At 34.7% G+C, this 21,853-nt stretch overlaps 1 protein-coding gene across 6 annotated transcripts in view; it reads left to right on the top strand.

The window, feature by feature from the left end:
• The window catches only part of Phactr4 (phosphatase and actin regulator 4), a 95,071-nt gene that overhangs the window by 25,078 nt on the left and 48,140 nt on the right, over positions 1-21,853 (top strand). For 5 of the 6 annotated variants that reach the window (XM_076860938.1, XM_076860942.1, XM_076860934.1 and 2 more), the window contains exon 2: positions 189-242. In XM_076860938.1, the coding sequence (XP_076717053.1) occupies positions 227-242 (16 nt within the window). In that variant the 5' untranslated portion in view covers positions 189-226. Of the gene's footprint in view, positions 1-188; positions 243-21,853 lie in introns of those variants that run through there. The other variant, XM_076860937.1, reaches the window with a different exon arrangement.

Below are 21,853 nucleotides of genomic sequence, written 5' to 3'. Positions count from 1 at the left end.
TGTTGTACTATTATCTATATCTCAACCTCCTTTAAATCTTGCAATTAGCAATATTTTTGTTTGATAAGTTGTACATTTCTCTGATGTTCCAGTGTTAAGCTATAATCAGTATTACTGAATTTGGCTTATTTTTTAAAAACCATAAATGACAATGATACAGTTTATGTTTTACCTTTCTCTCATTTTAGAAACTATACCCCACTTTTCTAAACTGGCTAATAGTGGCATGGAAGACCCATTTGGTGAGTATCACCTGCATTTTTCTTAGTAAATTATATCTGTGCTTGATCTCATTTCCATTAAAGCTTTGAGAATGAATTAATTTTTTTCATGTTTATTATGCTTCTGTCTCTCTTTTTTCTTTTTTAACACTAGAGATTGAACCTAGAAGTGCTCTACCACTGAGCTACATCCTCAGCCCTTTTTTATTTTATTTTAAGACAAGATCTTGCTAAATTGCCCAGGCTGTCCTCTGCTTCCTGAGTTGCTGGATTATAGGTGTGTGTTTTGCCTGGCTTCAGTATGCTTCTCTCTAGAATGGTGGTTCTCAAAACTTTTTCTCACAGGATCTACTTATACTCTTAAAGATAACTGAGGAACTCAACAAGCTTTTGATTGTATGATTTTTATCTATTAATTTTTTAAATTCTTTTTTAGATATTTTTTCTAGTTGTTGATGAACCTTTATTTTATTTATTTGTATGTGGTGCTGAGAATTGAGCCCAGTGCCTCACATATGCTAGGCAAGTGCTCTACCACTGAGCTACAACCCAAGCCCGCTGATATATTTTTAAATTATTAATGCATCTAAAAATAACACTAGGGCTGGGGATGTGGCTCAAATGGTAGCACGCTCGCCTGGCATGCGTGTGGCCCGGGTTCGATCCTCAGCACCACATACTAACAAAGATGTTGTGTCTGCCGAAAACTAAAAAATAAAATATTAAAATTCTCTCTCTCTCTCTCTCTCTCTCTCTCTCTCTTTAAAAAAAAAAAAAGAATTAAAAAAAATAACATTAATGGGGCTGGGGTTGTTGCTCAGCAGTAGAGTGTTTGCCTAGTACGTGTAAGGCACTGAGTTCAATGCTAAGTACCACATAAAAATGAATAAGTAAAATAAAGGTATTGTGTCCAACTACAACTAAAAAAAAAATTTAAAAAAATAGCATTAATAGATCCATGTAGATTACATAAATGAGACTTTTAATTAAAAAGAACTCCGAAAATAAGTCCAACAAGAATGGCATCAATAAATGCAAAGTTTTCTATTTTTTTAAAAATATTTTTTAGTTGTTAATGAACCTTTATTTTATTCATTTATTCATATGTGATGCTGAGGATTGAACTCAGGGCCTCACACATGCTAGGCAAGCTCTCTACCACCGAGCTACAACCCCAGCCCAAAGTTTTCTATCTAGATCGTACATTAACTTATGTATACTTTATTTGGGATGGAAATTTAATTCTGCTAATACTTCAGAAACAAGTGCACTTTGTAGTGTTTCATTATTACTTAGTCAAGGAACGGTAATATGAAAGTGATGATAATAGCAAAGATGTTTTGCCTGTATGTAGTATTTCATATAGCAATGTGAGTAGGAGAATCTAAATCTAGGTACACAAAGGTTTTTTTGTTTGTTTGTTTTTGGTACCAGGGAGTGAACCCAGGGGAATTTAATCTGAGCCACATCCCCATCCTTTTTTGGGCGGAGGGGGGTAGTTAATGAGGATTGAACTCAAGGGCACTTGACCACCAAGCCACATCCCCAGCCCTATTTTGTATTTTATTTAGAGACGGGTCTTACTGAGTTACTTAACGCTTTGCTTTTGCTGAAGCTGGCTTTGAACTTGCGATCCTCCTGCCTCAGCCTCCTAAACTGCTGGGATTATAGGCGTGTGCCACTATGCCTATCTACACAAAGGTTTAAATCTGCCTTTTCTACTAAAAAGTCAGTTACTATGTAAACCTTGTTTTCCTGTTGATTGTTATGCAAAATGAGAGATTCATTCTAGAATATCAGATTTTTAAAATCATATTATAACCTAGGAAGACTAGTTTGGAAGTACTTTACATTTATAAATATGCATCAGCCAAAAAAAAAAAAAAAAGGAATCAGTTTAGTTTAACCTTAGCATGCTTTGAGGAAGTATATGATACAAGTATTTTCTTACTCATTATCACATGGAAAAAAAGTCCTTTTTGTGCCAGTGCAATTTGAGAATGTATTCTTAAAATGATAGTAAGTTTATGTTCTTCTCTTGCCCCATTATCACTGATGACTAAGGTAAGATTTTTGGACTACTGATACTAGTAATCAGATAGCTCAGATTAAATAGTTTTGTTTTTTTTTTAAGAGAGAGAGGGAGAAAATTTTAATATTTATTTTTCAGTTTTCAGCGGACACAACATCTTTGTTTGTATGTGGTTCTGAGGATCGAACCCTGGGTCGCACACATGCCAGGCTACCGCTTGAGCCACATCCCCAGCCCAGATTAAATAGTTTTTGACTAGGTTTGAGAAGACTTCTGTTGAAAACCTTGCAAAGAGCAGAATTTCTCTGATATTCATGACCCTAGATGACTGCTTTAGGATGGATTGTTGACTTTTTAGTAATATCAAGTTCATCAATGAGATCTTTAGTTTGAACACTAGAGGGCAGTCAGTATTTTGTTAACAAATTTGTAGTTCAATACCAAATTAATTCCTGAGAGGATTATTTATGAAGAATAATAAATTGAGTTTATTTTAGTAGTCTAGTGACAGATTCTAAAGAACTGGAGTGTTGCATGAAAACGCTAAAGATTTTTTTTTCTTTTTTACTGACCTTCTTGCCTTACCCTATAAGTACATGTTAAATATCCTTAATCTGAAATCCAAAATGCTCCAAAGTCTGAAATCTTTTAAACACCAACATGATAATACAAGTGGAAATTTCCACCTGACTTCATAAGATGGATTATAGTCAAAATGCAAACATACTAAAAATACTGTAAAAAATGACCCTTTAGTGGGCTGTAGCTATGGCTCCGTGGTAGAATACTTGCCTTGCATGGTGAGGCACACTGGGTTCAATCCTTAGCACCACACAAAAACAAACAAACAAACAAATACATAAATAGTCTATCTACAACTAAAAAAAAAAATTTAAAAAATTACCCTGTGGCTCTGTTTATAAGAAACAAATGAATTTCATGTTTAGACTTATATCTTAACATAAGATATCATTCTGTATATGCAAATATCCCAAAATCTGAAAAAAAAAATTGAAAGCCAAAATGCTTTTGGTTCAAAGCATTTTTTAAAAATTATGTTTTTAGCTATAAATGAACACAATACTTTTATTTATTTGTTTATTTATTTTAGGTGGTGCTGAGGATCGAACCCAGTGCCTCACACATGCTATTGCAAGCACTCTACCATTGACCCACACCCCCAGCCCCCTTGATTTTGTTTTTGATTCAATTCCAGGGTTAAACCTCTGAGCACTTCGCCACTAAACTACATTTCCCCAGTCCTTTTAATTTTTTTTTTTAAATATTTTATTGTGAGACAGGGTAATGTTAAGTTGTAGAGGCTGGCCTCGAACTTGCCATCATTTGCCTTAGCCTTCCAAGTTGCTGCATGATCCCAAGCTTTTTAAATAAGGGATACTCAATCTGTGTAACCTAATTTTTTTTTTAATTAGTTTTTAGTTGTATTTGGACACAATACCCTTATTTTATTTATTTTTATGTGGTGCTGAGGATCAAACCAAGAGCCTCACAGGTGCTAGGCAATCGCTCTACCTCTAAGTCACAACCACAGCCCCTGTATAACCTAATTTTTAATATGATTTAATTAGTTAAATATTAGGCTATTTTAATTCAACTGAAATTAAATGTAACTTACATTTACTGAGAGTATTAAAGTGAAAGGTGCTCTGGAAGTTATGGTTGGCTGAATCATCAATTGAAACATAAAGTGAAATCAGTGAAATGTACTTTTATTGTTTTTTGGGGGGACTGGGAATTGAACCCAGGGCCTTGGGTATACTGAACAAGCACTGTACCACTGAGCTATACCTCTCAACCTGATATGTGCTTTTGATTGTTTGCTAATATAGGCAAAAATTTGGGTTTTGTGCTAATGGAAAGATTTTCCCTCTTGCACCTATTTAACTCTAAGAATTTTTAAATTAACATTTCCATTTCTGATGTGGATTTTATAGGAAAATAGAAATGACTCAATAGTTCTAACAACCCTACTCCTTCTCTGTCTGTACTCTTCCTTTTAAATGTTAAACTGATATTTTTTTAATTGTTTATAAAGCATACCTATGGTAAGAATTTGGTATACTTGATGCTATTTGATAAAGAATTGAATTCTGAATGTAAAATGAGTTTATTTTTAAGAAGACCAAGTCTCTATAAGATGGAGTGAGAATTTTGTTACAATCAGGATAGCTAAAGATTATGTAGACATATAAAGAAAGAATTATTTGTAATATTCTGAAAATAAAAATAGTAAAAAAATTTTACCTATCAAATTCCAGTGGAAGACATAAACACGCGCTTATTTATTTCATTGAAAAATATTTAAAAATCACATTTGTTAATACCACTGTCGTTCTCATCAAAACAGTCTTTGAATATTGGGAAGGTAAACTCACTCTGGATGTAAAATTTCCAAAATTCAGGTTTTTATTTGAAAGTTTGAATTACATGTATCACTGGGAACAAATAATGTCAGTTTTCTTTGTTAGTGACAGGCTTACTTTGAAAAAATGTGCAATGTCTATGTGAATAACAGTTTGTCATTTATTCTTTTAAGTAAAAATGGTATTTCATGAAGAAAACTGACTAATTCAGTTTGCAACTTGATCACACAAGTACCTTCTTGGAGATAACCAGCATGCACAAGTATACAAGTGTGCTTTATACATACTCCTTATTTCATCACACATAATAATAAGACATGTATAAAAAGGTTGAGATTTATTAAATCTAACACTTTTGCAGGGCATAGTGGCGCACGCCTGTGATCCCAGCGCCTAGGGAGGCTGAGACAGGAGGATCACAAGTTCAGAGCCAGCCTCAGTAACAGCGAGGTGCTAAGCAACTCAGTGAGACTCTGACTCTAAATAAAATACAAAATAGGGTTGGGGATATGGTTCAGTAGTTGAGTGCCTCTGAGTTCAATCACTGGTACCCCCACAAAACAAACAAACAAACAAAGAAAAAAAACCTAACACTTTTTATGGCTTCATCAAGGACATTCTTAAGATTAGCTATAGTTTTAACTGTAATTGAATAGAGGGGAAAAATATAGTGACTCCTGCCGAATTTTGGTGCTCCTACCCTGGTTTTTGCATCATCAGTGCAAGTGTCAACATACTGGAAAAGGTAAATATAGTTACGTACAACATAAGGACATTTCAGTCAGTGACAGAGCAAACATTGGTGGTGGTCCCAGAAGATTATATCACCTAGTAATGTTGCATTTGTCTTAGTTTGTGTAGTTCACCCTGTGATATTCATACAATGAGGAAATTGCCTGATGGTACATTTCTCAGAACATATCACTATCATTAAGGGACATATCAGTGTAAATTTTAACAATTTGAGAGACAGTTGCCAAATTGTGCAGGTTGGCTTCAAACTTGGAATCCTCCTTCCTTGGTTGGGATTATAGGCATGTCCTACCATGTCTGACAAGATTTTGGAATTCTTACATATTTGATTTTACCTCTTAAACTTCTGAAAGATCTTAGGGATTTCCTTGGATCAGTAAGCCATACTTTTCTCAGTTTTCTGATTCACAGAGTTCTTTCTATGAAAATTATGGGCAAAATCAAGACTTAGTCTTAGAAATTGTATTGTTCAAACTTTGATTGTGAGCCAGGTCTTAGACATGTGGCAGAAATACAGTCAAAGGGAGCAGCACTTCCGTGATTTCTCCTAAATTGACCACAACCTACCTACAACTTTCAGGAGTTAAAGAACACTTCTATGCTGGGCATGGTGGCACATACACCTGTAATCCCAATGACTTGGAAGCAAGAGGATTGCAGGTTTGAGGCCAGCTTTGGCAGCTTAGCAAGATTCTGTCCCAAAATAAAAAGAACTGGAGTTGTGGCTCGGTGGTAGAGCACCCCTGAATTCAATCCCCAGTACCATACCAAAAAACAAAAACAACCCAGTTTTTTTTTTTTTTTTTTTTTTTTTTGAGAATTTTAATATTTATTTTTTAGTTATCGGCGGACACATCTTTGTTTGTACGTGGTGCTGAGGATCGAACCCAGGCCACACGCATGCCAGGCGAATGCGCTACCACTTGAGCCACATCCCCAGCCCACAACCCAGTTTTTATCGGGTGGAATGACTCTTTACTCAGCCGGATATGTTGAGAAGAAATTTATCAGCCTTTAGTTAAAACGAGATGTAAACTCACCAGATTTTTTTTCGTTTTCTTTTACAATACTGGGACCAAAGCCAGGGCCTCAAACATGTTGGCAAGTGCTCTACCACTGAGTTACACCCCTAGCCTTTCATTTTGACCTGAACCTGTCCTCCTGCCTCAGCCTCCTGGGTTTTGGGGATTATAGGCGTACACCATTGCACCCAACGTGTTCTTAGCTTTTAAAAGTGGTTAAATGAAGCCAGGCATGATGGCATGCTCCTATTAAGTCCCAGCTACTCAGGAGACTGAGACAGAGGGATCCCTTGAGCCCAGGATTTTGAGGCCAGCCTGAGCAACATAGAGACCCCCCCCTTTCTTAATAGGGTAAGTGACAGCAGAGATCTTGTTGACAACAGCCTTCAGTATTTTTCTTGAGTCCATCATGTTTCTCTAATCTGGACAGGTAATCCTCTGTATATGGCACACGGCTATCATTCTAGGATATCCCTTCTTTTTTCCTCTGGCAACTCTGCCCCTCTCCTCTGTTAACTATTGTTTCCTGAGTTTCACGTGTTCCTTTCTCGATGCTAGCAATTTCCTTTTTGGAGGGAGAGATGGGAGAGATAGGGTCTCATTATATTGCTCAGGATGGTCTCAAACTCCTCATCTCAAGTGATCTTCCTGCTTAAGCCCCCATGGTGCTTGTACTACAGGTGCATGCCACCACATCTGACTTTTCTAGTAGCTTCTTGATGTTGAATGTCCTAGAATAGCTCTCTAAAGTTCATCTTTTTCTTTTAGCTATACTTCCTAGATTTATTCAACTTTATCTTCTACTAGGTTTTTGGATATTTTTTGTTGTTGTCATTCCTTACTATTATATCTTTAATATGCAGGAAATCTTTGTCTTTTTTTATTTTTATTTTTATTTTTTGTTTTGGTGGTGCTGGGGATCTAACCTAGGGCCTCACTCATGGCAGGCAAGCACTGTACCACACTGAGTTACATTCTCAGCCTCTAGGAGGTCTTAATTCTCTGAATGTTCCTTTTTTTTTTTTTAGTTGTAGATGGACACAATATATTTCTTTCTCTCTCTCCCTCTCTCCATCTCTCTTCGTTTTTATGTGGTGCTAAGGATCAAACCCAGTGCCTCACACATGTGTGGCAAGCGTCTACTACTGAACTACAGTCCCAGCCCTGAATGTTTCTTCTTTTTGGGGGAGTGGGGGGGGGGACTGAGGATTGGACTCAGCCACCAAGCCACATCCCCAGCCCTATTTTGTATTTTATTTAGAGACAAGGTCTCACTGAGTTGCTTAGTGCCTCGCCGTTGCTGAGGTTGGCTTTGAACTCACAATCCTTCTGCCTCAGCCTCCTGAGCTGCTGGGATTACAGGCTGCCTGAATGTTTCTTTATTTATTTATTTTAATATTTATTTTTTAGTTGTAGTTTGACATATTACCTTTGTTTTATTTATTTTTATGTGGTGCTGAGGATCGAACCCAGGGCCTCGCACATGCTAGGTGGATGCTTTACTGCTGAGCCACAACCCAGCCCCCTTAATGTTTCTTTACATAGTATTTTTCATTGTTTTAACAGATTTTCTTTTTCATTTAACTAATTTAATCAAGTTTCTAATAACTAACATTCTTTTTTTTCTCTCTCTCTCTCTTTTTTTTTTAAGTTTGTCTTTTTTTTGGTCTCTTTTATGTTGGATTTTTCTCTGATGTCTAGTAACAGTTAGCTGTCTGCTCATGATTTAGAGTGGAGGACTAAATAGCCAATTTGAAACTTTAAATGTGTAGGTTGGTTCCTTGTGGGCCTCATTATACCGTGAACTTCTTGACATTTTTGTTGAAGAACATTCCCATATTGAAATCAGGGTCTAAGAGGCAGTCTTTCCATCACTGTTTGGTATGGTGAGGGCTAAAGAAGATTGGGTAAAGAGATTTCTATGTTCAGCATTAATTATGCATATGCACACTTAATTGCCTTGTTTTTAGTACTGTTTTCCCATCATAAACTGCCTTTGTGTCTGCCAATCCAGAGACCATTTGTTTTATCCCTTCCAGAAAATAGACCTCCATATTTCTGCCATTTCTGTTCTGTGGAACAGACAGATATCCAAGGTCATGGAGTGGGGAAGGTAATGTTAGAGTAATACAGCAGTTTTTACTTTGATTCTCAGCATTTTAGGTCCTCTGTCTTCTATTTCCTTTTGAAGGGAACTAGAAATAACAAAATGAAAGTGTTACTTGTTAACCTGTATTGATGTATACTGCCAGTTAAAGGACAAAAGTAAACTGGGTGCTGCGGAGCACATCTGTAATCAGGGACTAGGGAGGTGAAGGCAGAAGAATTGCAAGTGCAAAGCCAGCCTCAGCAACTTATCGAGGCTATAAGCAACTTAGCAAGACCCTGTCTCAAAAAAAAATTAAGAAAAAAAGAAAGAAAAGAAGAAGGGGTTTTAAAAAAAAGACAGTCTGGGGATGTAATTCAGTAGTTGAACAGCTAATTCCTGCTTCTACTTTCTTTCTTCTTTCTCAACTATTCATGGGTTAACAGCCAGTCTCCCCCACAGCATCTCAGAGATAAAGGGACTGAAACCCTGATATAGAATATGTTAAAAAGTGTTGAATTGTGGGGCTGGAGCTGTGGCTCATTACTAGAACGTTTGCCTAGCATGTGGGAGGCACTGGGTTCGATTCTCAGCACCACATATAAATAAATAAAATAAAGGTCCATTGACAACTAAACAATATATATATATATATATATATATATATATATATATATATATATTTTTAAGTGTTGAATTGTGAGTTACTTCTAAAGATTTTTGGATTGGGGAAGGATCTATATGCTAATTGCCTTCCCAAAATATTTTACATCATCTGAGGAATTTCATTAAGTTCTTATGTACCCTCCCTGTGCAGATAGAGACCCAATTTGTTGACAGATATTTTGGCGGTATGTATTTGATGAAATAATTAAATAATGAGATAGATTAGTAGTGTGCATTTTGAATTTAAAGCTAATTGCAAAAGCTGTATTCATATGCACAATATTCTGGGAATAGGCTTATAAGGTAATATTTTTATTTCCTTATAAGAATTGTATCATCTAGGAAATATGAAGTAATAAATCTATCATTTCCTAAGCAGATTACTCTCTATCTGAATTTATAAGTAATTATTAGATCACAGAGTTCTATTTTTCCTAGCTTCTCAAGAGCTGGTAAAGGAGCCATGTTCATGTACAAGTATAATGCATCAATGAAAAATGCAGGGGAAAATTTAAAATTTAAATTTAAAAAAAAAAGGAGCCATGCTCAAGGCTAATGCACCTCACTTCAAAGTTTATGGAAAATTTTTTGTGATGTTAGGCTGTTACCACTTGAAGCTCAAACTAGGTGAATAAGTCTTTCCCTCCCTCTTTAAGAATGAAAGACAAAATATAAACTTAATTAGTTCTGAGATCCTTTGGGTGTAGGAGATAAATTCCTCTGAAATGAAATGAAGCCAGAAATGATGCTAGTAAAAAAAAAAAAAAATGATGCTAGTTTCAATTTTCCCATAGTTTTGATTAGATATTTAATTTACTGGTTTTTTTTTTGAATGGAGGTTGAACCCTGGGGTGCTCTACCATTGAGCTATATCCCTAACCCTTTTTGTTTATTTTACTTTGAGATAGGGTCTCCCTAAGTTGTTCAGATGTCATGTGGTTATTTTTTCTATCAATAGATGATGATGATCCTTTGTAGTAGTAATGGAAACTTGGAAGGGTAGAAATGATGACATTCTGGGCTATATCCTGTATCCTCTTACCAATTATTATCACTTCTGACTCTACATACTCCTAGAAAATCATAGCAGATGTGATAGAGTGACTAAATGTGTAGGTTGGTTTCCATCTGAATTTATTTCTGCATATTGAACCCTTACCAACATGTCATACAGTCTGTGTGAGCAGGGCTTTATGTTATGCAAATGTTTCCTCCCAACCTTTGACTTGCCTTTTATTTTCTTACTAGCAGAAGTTTGGCATCTTTTTAATCATTTTTTTTTTCTTTTATCATTTACAGTTCCTAAGTTCTCCTTTACGTTTTTCTTTAAGATGTGTATAGTTTTAGGTTTTACATTTAGGTCAGTGGTCCTTTTTTTGTTTTATTTTGAAATTGATATGAAATTGAAAAGGTTCTCCTTTTTTTAAAAAAAAAGAGAAAGAGAGAGAGAATTTTAATATTTATTTATTTTTTAGTTTTCGGCACACACAACATCTTTGTTTGTATGTGGTGCTGAGGATCGAACCCCGGCGGCATGCATGCCAGGCGAGCGTGCTACTGCTTGAGCCACATCCCCAGCCCAAAGGTTCTCCTTTGTTCACTTAATTTTTTACTTTTGAACTCCTGACAAAGTGAATAATTTCTAAGAGCTCAGCACGGTGGTGAACACTTACAATTCCAGAGGCTTTGGAGGCTGAGAAAGTGTGGCACTGAGCAACTCAGTGAGACCCCGTCTCTAAATAAATTCAAAATACGGCTGGGGATGTGACTCAGTGGTGGAGTGCCCCTGAGTTCAATCCCTAGTACAAAAAAAAAAAAAAAAAAAAAAAAAGAATTTTCTAGGAAATATAATTTATTGAAGTGACTCAAGAAGTAAAACTCCAATGTAAAATAATATTCAAATGTTTCTAAGCCTTGTTGGTTTTGTGGACAATTTCAATCATAATGAAGGAACAGATAATGTTAAAGCTATATCAACCATGGTATAGCAGGAAAAAAGAAAATTACATCATTCATTTTATAAAGTTAGCACAATCTTGATAACCAAAAACCAACAAAGATGGTGTAAATTTGTACTGTCCCACCTAAAGATTAAAACAATGTATCATTATTTTTTTCTGATGAAAGAAGCCATACAAACTTACTCCAGAAAAAAATTAAAAACATGGCATTAAAAGAAAAGAAACTTTTGGGGCTGGGGTTGTAGCTCAGTGGTAGAGTGCTCACCTCACATGTGGAAGGCACTGGGTTTGATCCTCAGTACCACATAAAAATAAAAATAAAGATATTGTGTCCATCCACAACTAAAAATATTTTTTAAAATATTTTATTTATTTAGTTGAAGTTGGAAATAGTACCTTTATTTTTATTTTTATGTGGTGCTGAGGATCGAACCCAGGGCCTTGCTCACACTAGGCGAGAGCTCTACCACTGGGCCACAACTCCAGCCCCTAAAAATATTTTTTTTAAAAAAAAGAAAGAAACTTTTAAATCACACTTGATATTTCTACCCAGTGGTAACTATTTTTGTAAATATTTTTTTAGTTGTAGATGAACACAATATTTTTATTTATTTATTTATTTATTTACATTTATTTTACTTATTTATTTTTCTATGTGGTGCTGGGGATCGAACCCAGGACCTCCCACATGCTAGGCAAGCATTCTGCCGCTGAACTACAACCCCAGCCCTATTGGTAACTATTGATAACATTTTTGCACCTGCTGCTGGAGTTTGATCCCAGTGCCCCACACATGCTTGGCAAGCACTGTACACTGAGTCATATTTGCAGCTCTTTTCTGTTTTCTTTTTTGGAGGGCTGGGGGAAGAGTTACAGGGTATTGAACTTGGGGACATTCATCCACTGAACCTTATCCGCAGCCCTGTTTGTACTTTATTTAGAGATAGGGTCTCACTGAGTTGCTTGGCACCTCACTTTTGCTGAAGCTGGCTTTGAACTTGCGATTCTCCTGTTTCAGCCTCACTAGCTGCTAGATTACAGGTGTGCACCACCACGCCTAGCTTCTTTTATGTTTTATTTTGAGACAAGGTTTCATTAAGTTGCCCAGGCTATCCTCCTTCCTATTACATACACCACCATGCTCAGCCTAGTTATGTTTTTAATATATTGATTTATAACTGCTTTTTCCTCCTATTTGGTATATCAAATCTAAATATATTGAAAGAGTATGATCAAGAGAATTTCTCAGTATCTTAGGATAGAATATAAAAAAATCTATAATAATATATTATTATATTGATATGTCAAAAATTAGTAGGAAAATTATATGCTCGTATTTGTAGGTGATACTTTTTTGGATAAAATTTAGCTATTCCAGGTAAGTGTTTTAATTTCACTAGGAATAGGATAATTAATTTTTATTCTTAAATATCTAAATAATAACACATTTCAGTCAGTCTAATCAGTTTAAAAATGAATAACATCCAGGCATATTTTATGAAGTAAAAATTGTTAGATAAAGCTTTCTTTTTATTTTATTTATTTTTATTTGTTCTAATTAGTTATACTATACTAGTTATACTATAGTTATGCTATACTAGTTATACTATTCTAAGTAGAATGCACTTTGACACATCATACATAAATGGAGTATAACTTCCCATTCATCTGGTTATACATGATGTAGAGTTATATTTTCTTGACCACTACCCTTCAGTGACAACTCACGATATTAATATATTTCTCTAATTCATTTTTTCTGTTACGTTGCTTACATATTTTAATATGATCAAGAATAGTTATCTGAAATTAATAGACATCACTGTATTTACTAAGGAAATACTGAAGAAATGTCCACTGTTACCCTTATTCAATATTATTTTGGAAGTTCCAGACAGTGCAGTAAGGCCAACACTCAGTAGAGGGTAGGTTTCTAGTAACAGACAAAACAAAATGTAATTGTTGACAGACATTATTGTCTCTTCAGAAAAATAATAAAAGACAACATTTGAAAAATATTCAATAAAATGGAAGACTAAATATAAAATGTTCAAATGAATCTTTAAAATGTGTTTATGGCTGGGGTTGTGGCTCAGTTGGTAGAGTGCTTGCCTAGGATGTGTGAGGCACTGGGTTCGATTCTCAGCACCACATATAAGTAAATAAATAGAGGTCAATCAACAACTAAAAAAATTTTTTTAAATAAATAATAAATAATTAATAAATAAATTGTGTTTAATGTCTACAAGCATATAAGTTATACATAGAAGAACTATAGAATTAAAAATTATTACTTAACAATCAAAATCATACAAAAATAACAACCAAAATTATAAAATACCTAGGAGTGATGTTAATAAGAAGTACATAACTTATATGATAAAACTATAAATTTGTTATAAATAAATACAAATATGAGAGAAATGATCAGTGGTGCCATTTATTAAATTCTAAATCTACTTTTTATATTTAATAATTGAAGTGAATTAATAATTGCTTTTGACATTTGATAAAGTGGTTAAATATAAGTTGGAAAAATTAAGAGGTAATAAATTGTCCTTGTTTATTGGTTTGTGATGCCATTTGCCACACTGAATTTGCTTCTTCTTTCTTTTCTTTTTTCTTTCTTTCTTTCTTTCTTTTTTTTTTTTTTTTTTTTTTTTTTTTTGGTGCTGGGGATCAAACCCAGGGGCTTATGCTAAACAAGTGCAAGTGCTGTGCCAATAAACTTATATCCTCAGCAGTTGAGTGCTGTAGAACCAGCTGTGAATTTTATACCAGTTCTACAGTGTGATTATTACTACAGTCAAAACAACACTGAATGGCTTCTTAGACTGGCTTTGAGGTTTGTCAGCAAAAGAAAAAATTGGGCCAGGTGTGATGGTGCAGTCCTATGCAGGCTGGGACAAGAGAATTACAAGTTCAAGGCCAACCCCAGCAATTTAGAAAGTTCCTATGTCAAAATAAAAAATAAAAAGGACTAGGACTACAGCTTGAGGAGGAGGAGTGCTTGCCTAGCATGCCTATCCCCAGCACTACAAAAATAAATAAGCAAGTTAAATTAATTCATTAAAAAATAAAAACAGGGGCTGGGGATGTGGCTCGAGTGGTAGCGCGCTCACCTGGCATGCGTGCGGCCCAGGTTCGATTCTCAGCACCACGTACAAACAAAGATGTTGTGTCTGCCAATAACTAAAAAACAAATATTAAAAAATTCTCTCAAATTCATTCTCTCTCTCTCTCTCTCTCTCTCTCTCTCTCTCCTCTCTCACTCTCTCTTAAAAAAAATAAAATAAAATAAAAAATAAAAACAGTGGGGTGGGGGTTGTGGCTCAGTGGTAGAATGCTTGCCTAGCAAGTGTGAGGCACTGGGTTTGATTCTCACCACCACATTAAAAAAAAAAAATAAAGTTAAAAAACAAAACAGGGCTAAGGATGAGGCTCAGTTGTAGAGTACTCCTAGAGTCAATTCCCAGTACAATCAATCAATCATAAGAGAAAAAATGGAACCAAAGAAAGGACATTCTTGGTGTTTGTTTTTATATTTGTATTGCTGAGGATTAAACCTAGGGGTTCACATACGCTAAGCATGTACTGTATCATTGAGCTACACACTGAAGCTGAAAGGACATTCTTTTTAGGATGAGGAATTTGGCTTAATACAGTACTAAAGGTGTGTGCTTATTTAGTTCGTTCTGATTATAATCTAATAATGAATTCATAGTAGATGGCTTAATATAGCTTACAATGAAGGCCAATTGGTATCCTGACCCCAACTAAAAGGTGAATGGTGAATTGATGGACAATTGTCTTACTTAATTCATTCAGTAAATTTTTGTTGGCTTACTGCCCTAGCTGCCATGAAGGAAGAATGAAAATCAATAAGATACAGTTTCATATGTGTGAACATGTACAAATTCTATCAGCATGTATAACTATATTGCACCAATAAAAAGTGTGGGGGAAAAAGATACAGTTTCAGCTTTCAAAGAAGAGTTGGAACTATTAATGTGAAGCAAAATGAAGTGTTTTTATACAAATGAAAATACTTATATTAGATTTTAGTACCATGTTATTAAGCATGTTTTATACTTAAGGACATTATTAAAATAAAACTTGATTGTACAGCACATTTTTCCTATCTGTGTTTTTTTTTTTAAATATTTTTTTAGTTGTAGATGGACACATTATTTGTTTATTTATTTATTTTTTATGTGGTGTTGGTGATCCAACCCAGTGCCTCACACATGCTAGGCAAGCTCTCTACCCCTGAGCCATAACCCTGGCCCTATCTGTGTTTTTTGAACAATATTGTGGCAGTTTCTTTTTTCTCTACTGGAGATTGAACTCAAGGGTACTTTACTACTGAGCTACATCCCCATTTCTTTTTAGTTTTTATTTTGAGATAGGGTCTCACAAAGTTGCTGAGGCTTTGCCATCTTCCTGCTTCAACTCCGAGTTTCTGGGATTAGTGTGTGCCACTGCGCCTGATTCAGTGATTTCTTTAGAGAGAGGTTTTTTTGTTGTTGTTGTTTTTTAATTGTTATTGTTTTGCATCTAAGAGAATTTGGTGGAAATAGGAAAAACTAGAGGTTTCTTAACTACCTTAGAGAATATAGGTAACATTGTCATGAAATATAAATGTATATTGCTAATAGTAATGCCTCAAGAAGCATAAACATGGGTGAAAGGTGATATAAATAAACCTGTGCAGAAACACTGGAGCTAGAATTTTTGTTATGTATTTAGGTTTATAGTGTAGCAAAAGAGTAGAGACTTGGATAGAAATTACTTAGGTATGAATAGTACTTAGCTTTGTTACTTATTAACTTGGACAAATTATCCCCTATGTGACTCAGTTTCCCTGTTATAAAATGGGGATAATAAATGGTAACTTTTTCATAGGTTTGTTAAGAATTAGATAACATATGTAAAACATTTAAAATAGTTCCTGGTATTATGTCTATTAATTAATATTAACTATTATTATTCATAGAGAATAGGCATGCATAGAAAGTTGAATTAATTTATTTTTCTAAGTTTTACCTTCCTTTCTTCCTTTTGTACTGGGAATTGAACCCAGGGGTGCTTTACCACTGAACCACATCCCCAGCCCTTTTCATTTTTATTTTGAGACAGAGTCTCACTAAGTTGCTTACAGCCTCACCAAGTTGCTGAACCTGGCCTCAAACTTGTGAATCTCCTGCCTCAGTGTCCCGAGTTGCTGGGATTATAGTTGTGTGCCACCTTACCTGGTTTTAAATCTTAGCTTTCTTTTCACCAAATCTTATTAGAGTTGTTCATATGTAACAGAGTAAATGAATTTGAATTTAGTGTTATTTTTTATTTGAATTTTTCTGATAAAGTTTTTACCATTTAGCAACATGATCAAAAAACAGGAAATAAGAATCAAGAATAGAAGAAACAGAGGCCAGAAATCAGCTTTGAATGATTAAAAACTGGTAGTGCTGCAGTTTAGTTCTTATAAGTGTTTCTCTTAGGAACTAGAAAAGCAGAGCTATTATTTAAATCAGTTTTATATAATTCTAAAAGCAACTATACTTTAGAAGATGTGTTTCTGGGGGCTGGGGTTTTGGGTCAGTGGTAGAGTGACACTTGTGAAACCCGGTGTTTGATCCTCAGCACCACATAAAAATAAATAAATAATAAAGGTGTTGTGTCCATCTACTACTAAAAATTTTTTTTTTTTTTTTTTTGGAAGGAGGAGGAGAAGGAGACAAAAAGAAGTGGAATTACTTCAAAAAACAAAGAATATGTGTTTCTGTAGGCATCTGTGGAAGTAAATTTATAAAAATCTATAACCCATGGGTAGCAAGATAATCTTTGTAATGGTTGTCTTTTTCCTTTTTGTCACAAAACTGCTCAGTGATTTTATTGCACAAAACTGATCAGTGGTTTATTCACTACTTATAGTCCTGGCACATTTTGCAACATAAATACACTATAAACTAAGAGACACCTATAGGCAAACCTTTCTCCAAGAGGAGTTAAAGGTCATATTCTTCTGTCACTTGTTTTTTTCAAATATTTATTGAAAGTCTATAACATGCTGGGTACTATGTTACTTGTTCAGTCTACTTTCAAAGAACACATAATGGAATAGGAGACACGGATGAGTAAATAGATAATTACAAGTGACTTCAGTGCACCTAAGAAGTGTGCTCAACTTGGTCTTAGGTGTAAAACAGAGGAAGACGTCTTGAGGAAGGAAGATGAACTGAATTGTGAAGAAGCTAGAGTTAGCTTTAGGAAGGGAAAAACTGAGAAGAACAGTAAATGCCTAGGTAGGGAGTCCTGGGAGATCATACATGTCAGGGTTTAAGATTCAGTAGGACTAAAAATTAGGGCAGATGAGGGGAGAGTGGTGAGAATAGGCACTGGGTCACATGTTGAAAGATTTTTCTAAACTATGGAGAACACTTAAATTTATGTTCTTCCTGTCTGGTGGTGTAGTTCAGTGTTAGAGTACTTGTACTTGCCTAGCATGCTTGTAAGGCTCTAGGTCCAATCCCTGGCACTACACTCACAAATGTGTGTGTGTGTGTGTGTGTGTGTGTGTGTGTGTGTGTGTATGTATATACACATATATGTGTGTATATGCACATATATATTTATACACACACACACAACTGTGACACCGGTGTTGAAAATAATTAGAAATATATCAAATTGAATAAAGATGTGAAGACTGCCCCAAATACACACTGGAGAATGTCAAACTTTAAGGCTGTTTTCTATAAACACAGTCTGTCAGACCCAGATTTATAGAATTGTTTAAAGACAGAAGACTTTTTTTTATCCCAAGTGAATAAATTCCAGGACAATTATTTTATCCTGTTACCTTTTTGCTTTTTTTCTTCTCATTCCTACAAATCAACACAACAAACTGGCTGTCAGCTTCTTGGATTTTAGAATAGATAGTATTCTGAGGGCTCTTGGTTCCTAGGCCATGGAACAAAGAGAATAAGGTATAGTGTTTAGATTTGCTGGCTGAGATAAAAACCACCCAAATTTATATCTTGGAACATGTCTACATTATTAAATAGATTTGCCAGCCCTAGTAAAGCTTTTCAGAAAGGTCAAAGTGGGTTTAGGCTAGTTGTTTTAGCATAGATAGGTCAACAAAGGCAAAAGTTGTGCATGTTTTCCCTCTGACCTGATTACATTGTTTTCCTAAAGCATTCATGTGTTTACTCTGTTTTTAAAGTAAGATTTACAAATGAAGATGAAGGTATGTAAAATCAAAAACATAACTTTCTCTTTAATTTTAAAAATTATATACATCCCCCTCACTGCCACACCTGCTTCCTGTAGTTGTGAAAAATTGAGGATTTTGAGGAAAGGGATTGATGTAAAAAGATACGTGAAAACAACAATAGTGCATTTGAATTACTGACTGGAGGAAGTTTGATAGAAATACCATTTATGTAGTCATCCTTACTTCTTTTGCAGGAATTACTGTTGACTCATGAGAGTGTCACCAGGTGTTCATTACTCAGACTTCTTATTTAGTAGAGAATGAAGGCTATATTCTTTAATACGTACACTGGAAAAAAATGTTGTTTCAGGAAATTTCTTGTTAGAAATTTCTGAATAACTTTTAATAGATGTTGTAACTATCACCACGCATTTATTGTATTCTCACTGGATACATGACTGAGTGTTGATAATATCTACATTTCCTTCTCCTTTTCTTAAGTGAATTTGAGAGCCAGAAAGAGTTATGAAAGAGAAGGAAGATTTAATAGTCATCTCTTTGAGTCACCAACAATGAATGCCACTTTACTAGGAAACATTCAACATATTTGCAGTGGGAACTCCTTGTTTTCTGACTGGTTAGTTTCTACACATCATTGATACCTCTTGGTTCCTTAATAGAGATTACTCAAGATTTAGTTTTTATAGATATCATGTATTGTTATAAAGCATTACATTCTTTAAGTCACCTTAATCTCTTTTATTGTTACTACAAAAGTTCCACATTCTGCTTATGAAAAAGTTAATATTTGGAATAGAAAGAATGTTACTAAATGGGTAGCCAGTAAGATGGTAGTTATTAATTTTCAGTATAACAAATGGATATAATTCTCAGTAGGTGAAATAAAACCATCCTTGCTTGGTTCCTTAGACTTGATTGATTGATTGATTGATTGATATTTTTTAGTTGTTTATGGACCTTGTTTTTATTTATTTGTATGTGGTGCTGAGAATCGAACCCAATGCCTCATGCATGCTGGGCAAGTGCGCTACCACTGAGCCACAACTCCAGCCCTTCTTAGACTTTAAATTGTCATTAGTATTTAGAAACTTTAACAGAATGTTATTAAAGAAAGTTGTAGTAAATTAAGAATATAAAATTTCTGAATAAAAAATATTGGAATAAATTATTTGTGTGTATGTTGTGTGATATTTAAGATGGAATCCAGGTCTCGGAATGCTAGACACCAATGTGCTACATCTCCACCCCTTTTTATTTACTTTGAGACAGGGTCATGCTAAATTTTCCAGGTTGGAAAACTTTTTTTTTTAACCATCAGTATTCTTTCAAAGTATATTGTCAGTAGTGTTGTTGCATGGAAAGTAGACTCTGCAGTCTAATGATACATGAAGTTAGGTCTTTGAGATACTCTTGTTATTACTGAAAGACTTCTGAGCATGTTTTAAAAGTCTTTTAGTTTCACATGTCCAATAGAACTTTCTGTAATGACAGAAATGTTCTGTATCTATACTCTTCAGTGTAGTAGCCATGTATAGCTATTGAGCACTAGGTGTGTGGCTAGTCCAAATGAGAAAATAATTGTAAATTGTGTTTCATTTTAGGTAATATAATCATATTTGGCTAATGACCACAATATTGAACAGGCACAGGTGTTTGAGAACTGAGTGGCACTTTTTTAAAAAAACTTTTTAGTCATATATGGACACAATATCTTTGTTTAATTTTTATCTGGTGCTGAGGATTGAACCTAGTGCCTCACATGTGTGAGGCAGGGGCTCTGCCACTGAGCTACAATCCCAGCCCTGAGCAGTACATTTGATAACCAATACTTCTCTCCCAGTGATTAAGATAACACTATAATATAATTAAAATTTTATTTTTAGTATTCTTGAAATCATTGCTTCCCTTAGAACCAAAATTTTGCTGCCCTTAGAACTGAAAGATTAGGAAGATGACAGGAAATTGAGGAATGTGTTGTTTACTTCAGAACTTTGTGTTTATGTCATCTTTCTAATGAGGCACATCTGTTTGCCCAGTTTATAACTTAATATCCTATCTCCCTTTTAGTCTGCCCTCAGTTTCCTCCCTTTTTTTTTTCCTTTATAGAACTTAATACCATCTAATATATTAGAAAGAGGTCAAGGATTTTTTAAAAAAATATTTATTTATTTTTAAGTTTTAGGTGGACACAATATCTTTATTTTACATTTATATGGTGCTGAGGATTGAACCCAGTGCCTCGTGCATGCTAGGTGAGTGCTCCACCACTGAGCCACAACTCCAGCCCAGGTCAGGGATTTTTTTTTTCCCCTCTTTGTACGCATTGCTGTGTCCCAGAACCTAGAACAGTACCTGACACTTTAGAGGTACTTAGCAAATATGTGTAAAATGAAGAAATGAGTTTCCCAGTAATAATAATTCAATTTGGGGCTGGGTTGTGGCTCAGCAGTAGAGTGCTTGCCTCATACATGCGAGGCGCTGGGTTTGATCCTTGGTACCACATTAAAAAAAATAAATAAAATAAAGGTATTGTGTCCAACTACAACTAAGAAAAAAATTTTAAAAAAATAATTCAATTTATTTAACATTTATTTTTCATTATTTGGCAAGCACCAAGTTAGATGAGTTAGAAAGTACACTATGGTCAGAATAAAACATTTTTCATAACCGTTCTTTTGAAAAAGAACTTTTAATTGGTTAAATCATTGGTTTAACCAGAAGGGACCTTGACAGTAATTTCAGTCAACTGCCTGATGTTACATGATAGTTTAAAGTTCTATCAGTGCCAGGGGCTGGGGTTGTGGCTCAGTGGTAGAGCACTTGCCTCATGTGTGGGATGCACTGGGTTCAATTCTCAGCACCACATATAAATAAATGGATAAAATAAAGGTCCACCAACAACTAAAAAAACAATTAAAAAAAAAAAAAGAAGAAAGCGGGACCCATTACTAAAAAAAAAAAAAAAAATTCTATTCATATCATTTATTTTCTTTTCCATAATAACCTGTGAATCTTTTAGCTCAGTTTTTTTTTCCCTCCACATCCTCTCATCTCCATTCAGCTAATTCTTACTTTCACTGAGGCCTTTCTCACTTTTCTGTACCCTAAGACACTCTGCAGATCCTTAATCTAATCATAGAAAAACCCTTTGACCTTTCTTAACTGAAAGATTGATTATAGAAAATGCAGTTTTCCCTATCCATAATAAAATTTTCTTGTTTACTGTAATTTTTTTTTTATGGACACAGTACCTTTATTTTTTTTTATTTTTTAAATTTTTTGTGGTGCCAAGGATCAAACCCAGTGCCTCACACATGCTAGGCAAGCGCACTACCACTGAACCAGGACTGCAGCCCTATAATTTTTTTTTTTTTTTTATAACTTCTTCTTTAGTTTTGGAAGTCTCTCTTGATCCCTATGGATCTGTAAGAGCTTATTGTGATCAAAAATGCAGAATCTGTATAATTCCCATTTCTTTAAAATCTTTT

The sequence above is a fragment of the Callospermophilus lateralis genome, chromosome 7, assembly GCF_048772815.1.
Source record: "Callospermophilus lateralis isolate mCalLat2 chromosome 7, mCalLat2.hap1, whole genome shotgun sequence".
Classification (NCBI taxonomy): domain Eukaryota; kingdom Metazoa; phylum Chordata; class Mammalia; order Rodentia; family Sciuridae; genus Callospermophilus; species Callospermophilus lateralis.
The sequence above is the reverse complement of the archived record's forward strand: the minus strand, read 5'-3'. Positions and strand labels throughout refer to the sequence as shown.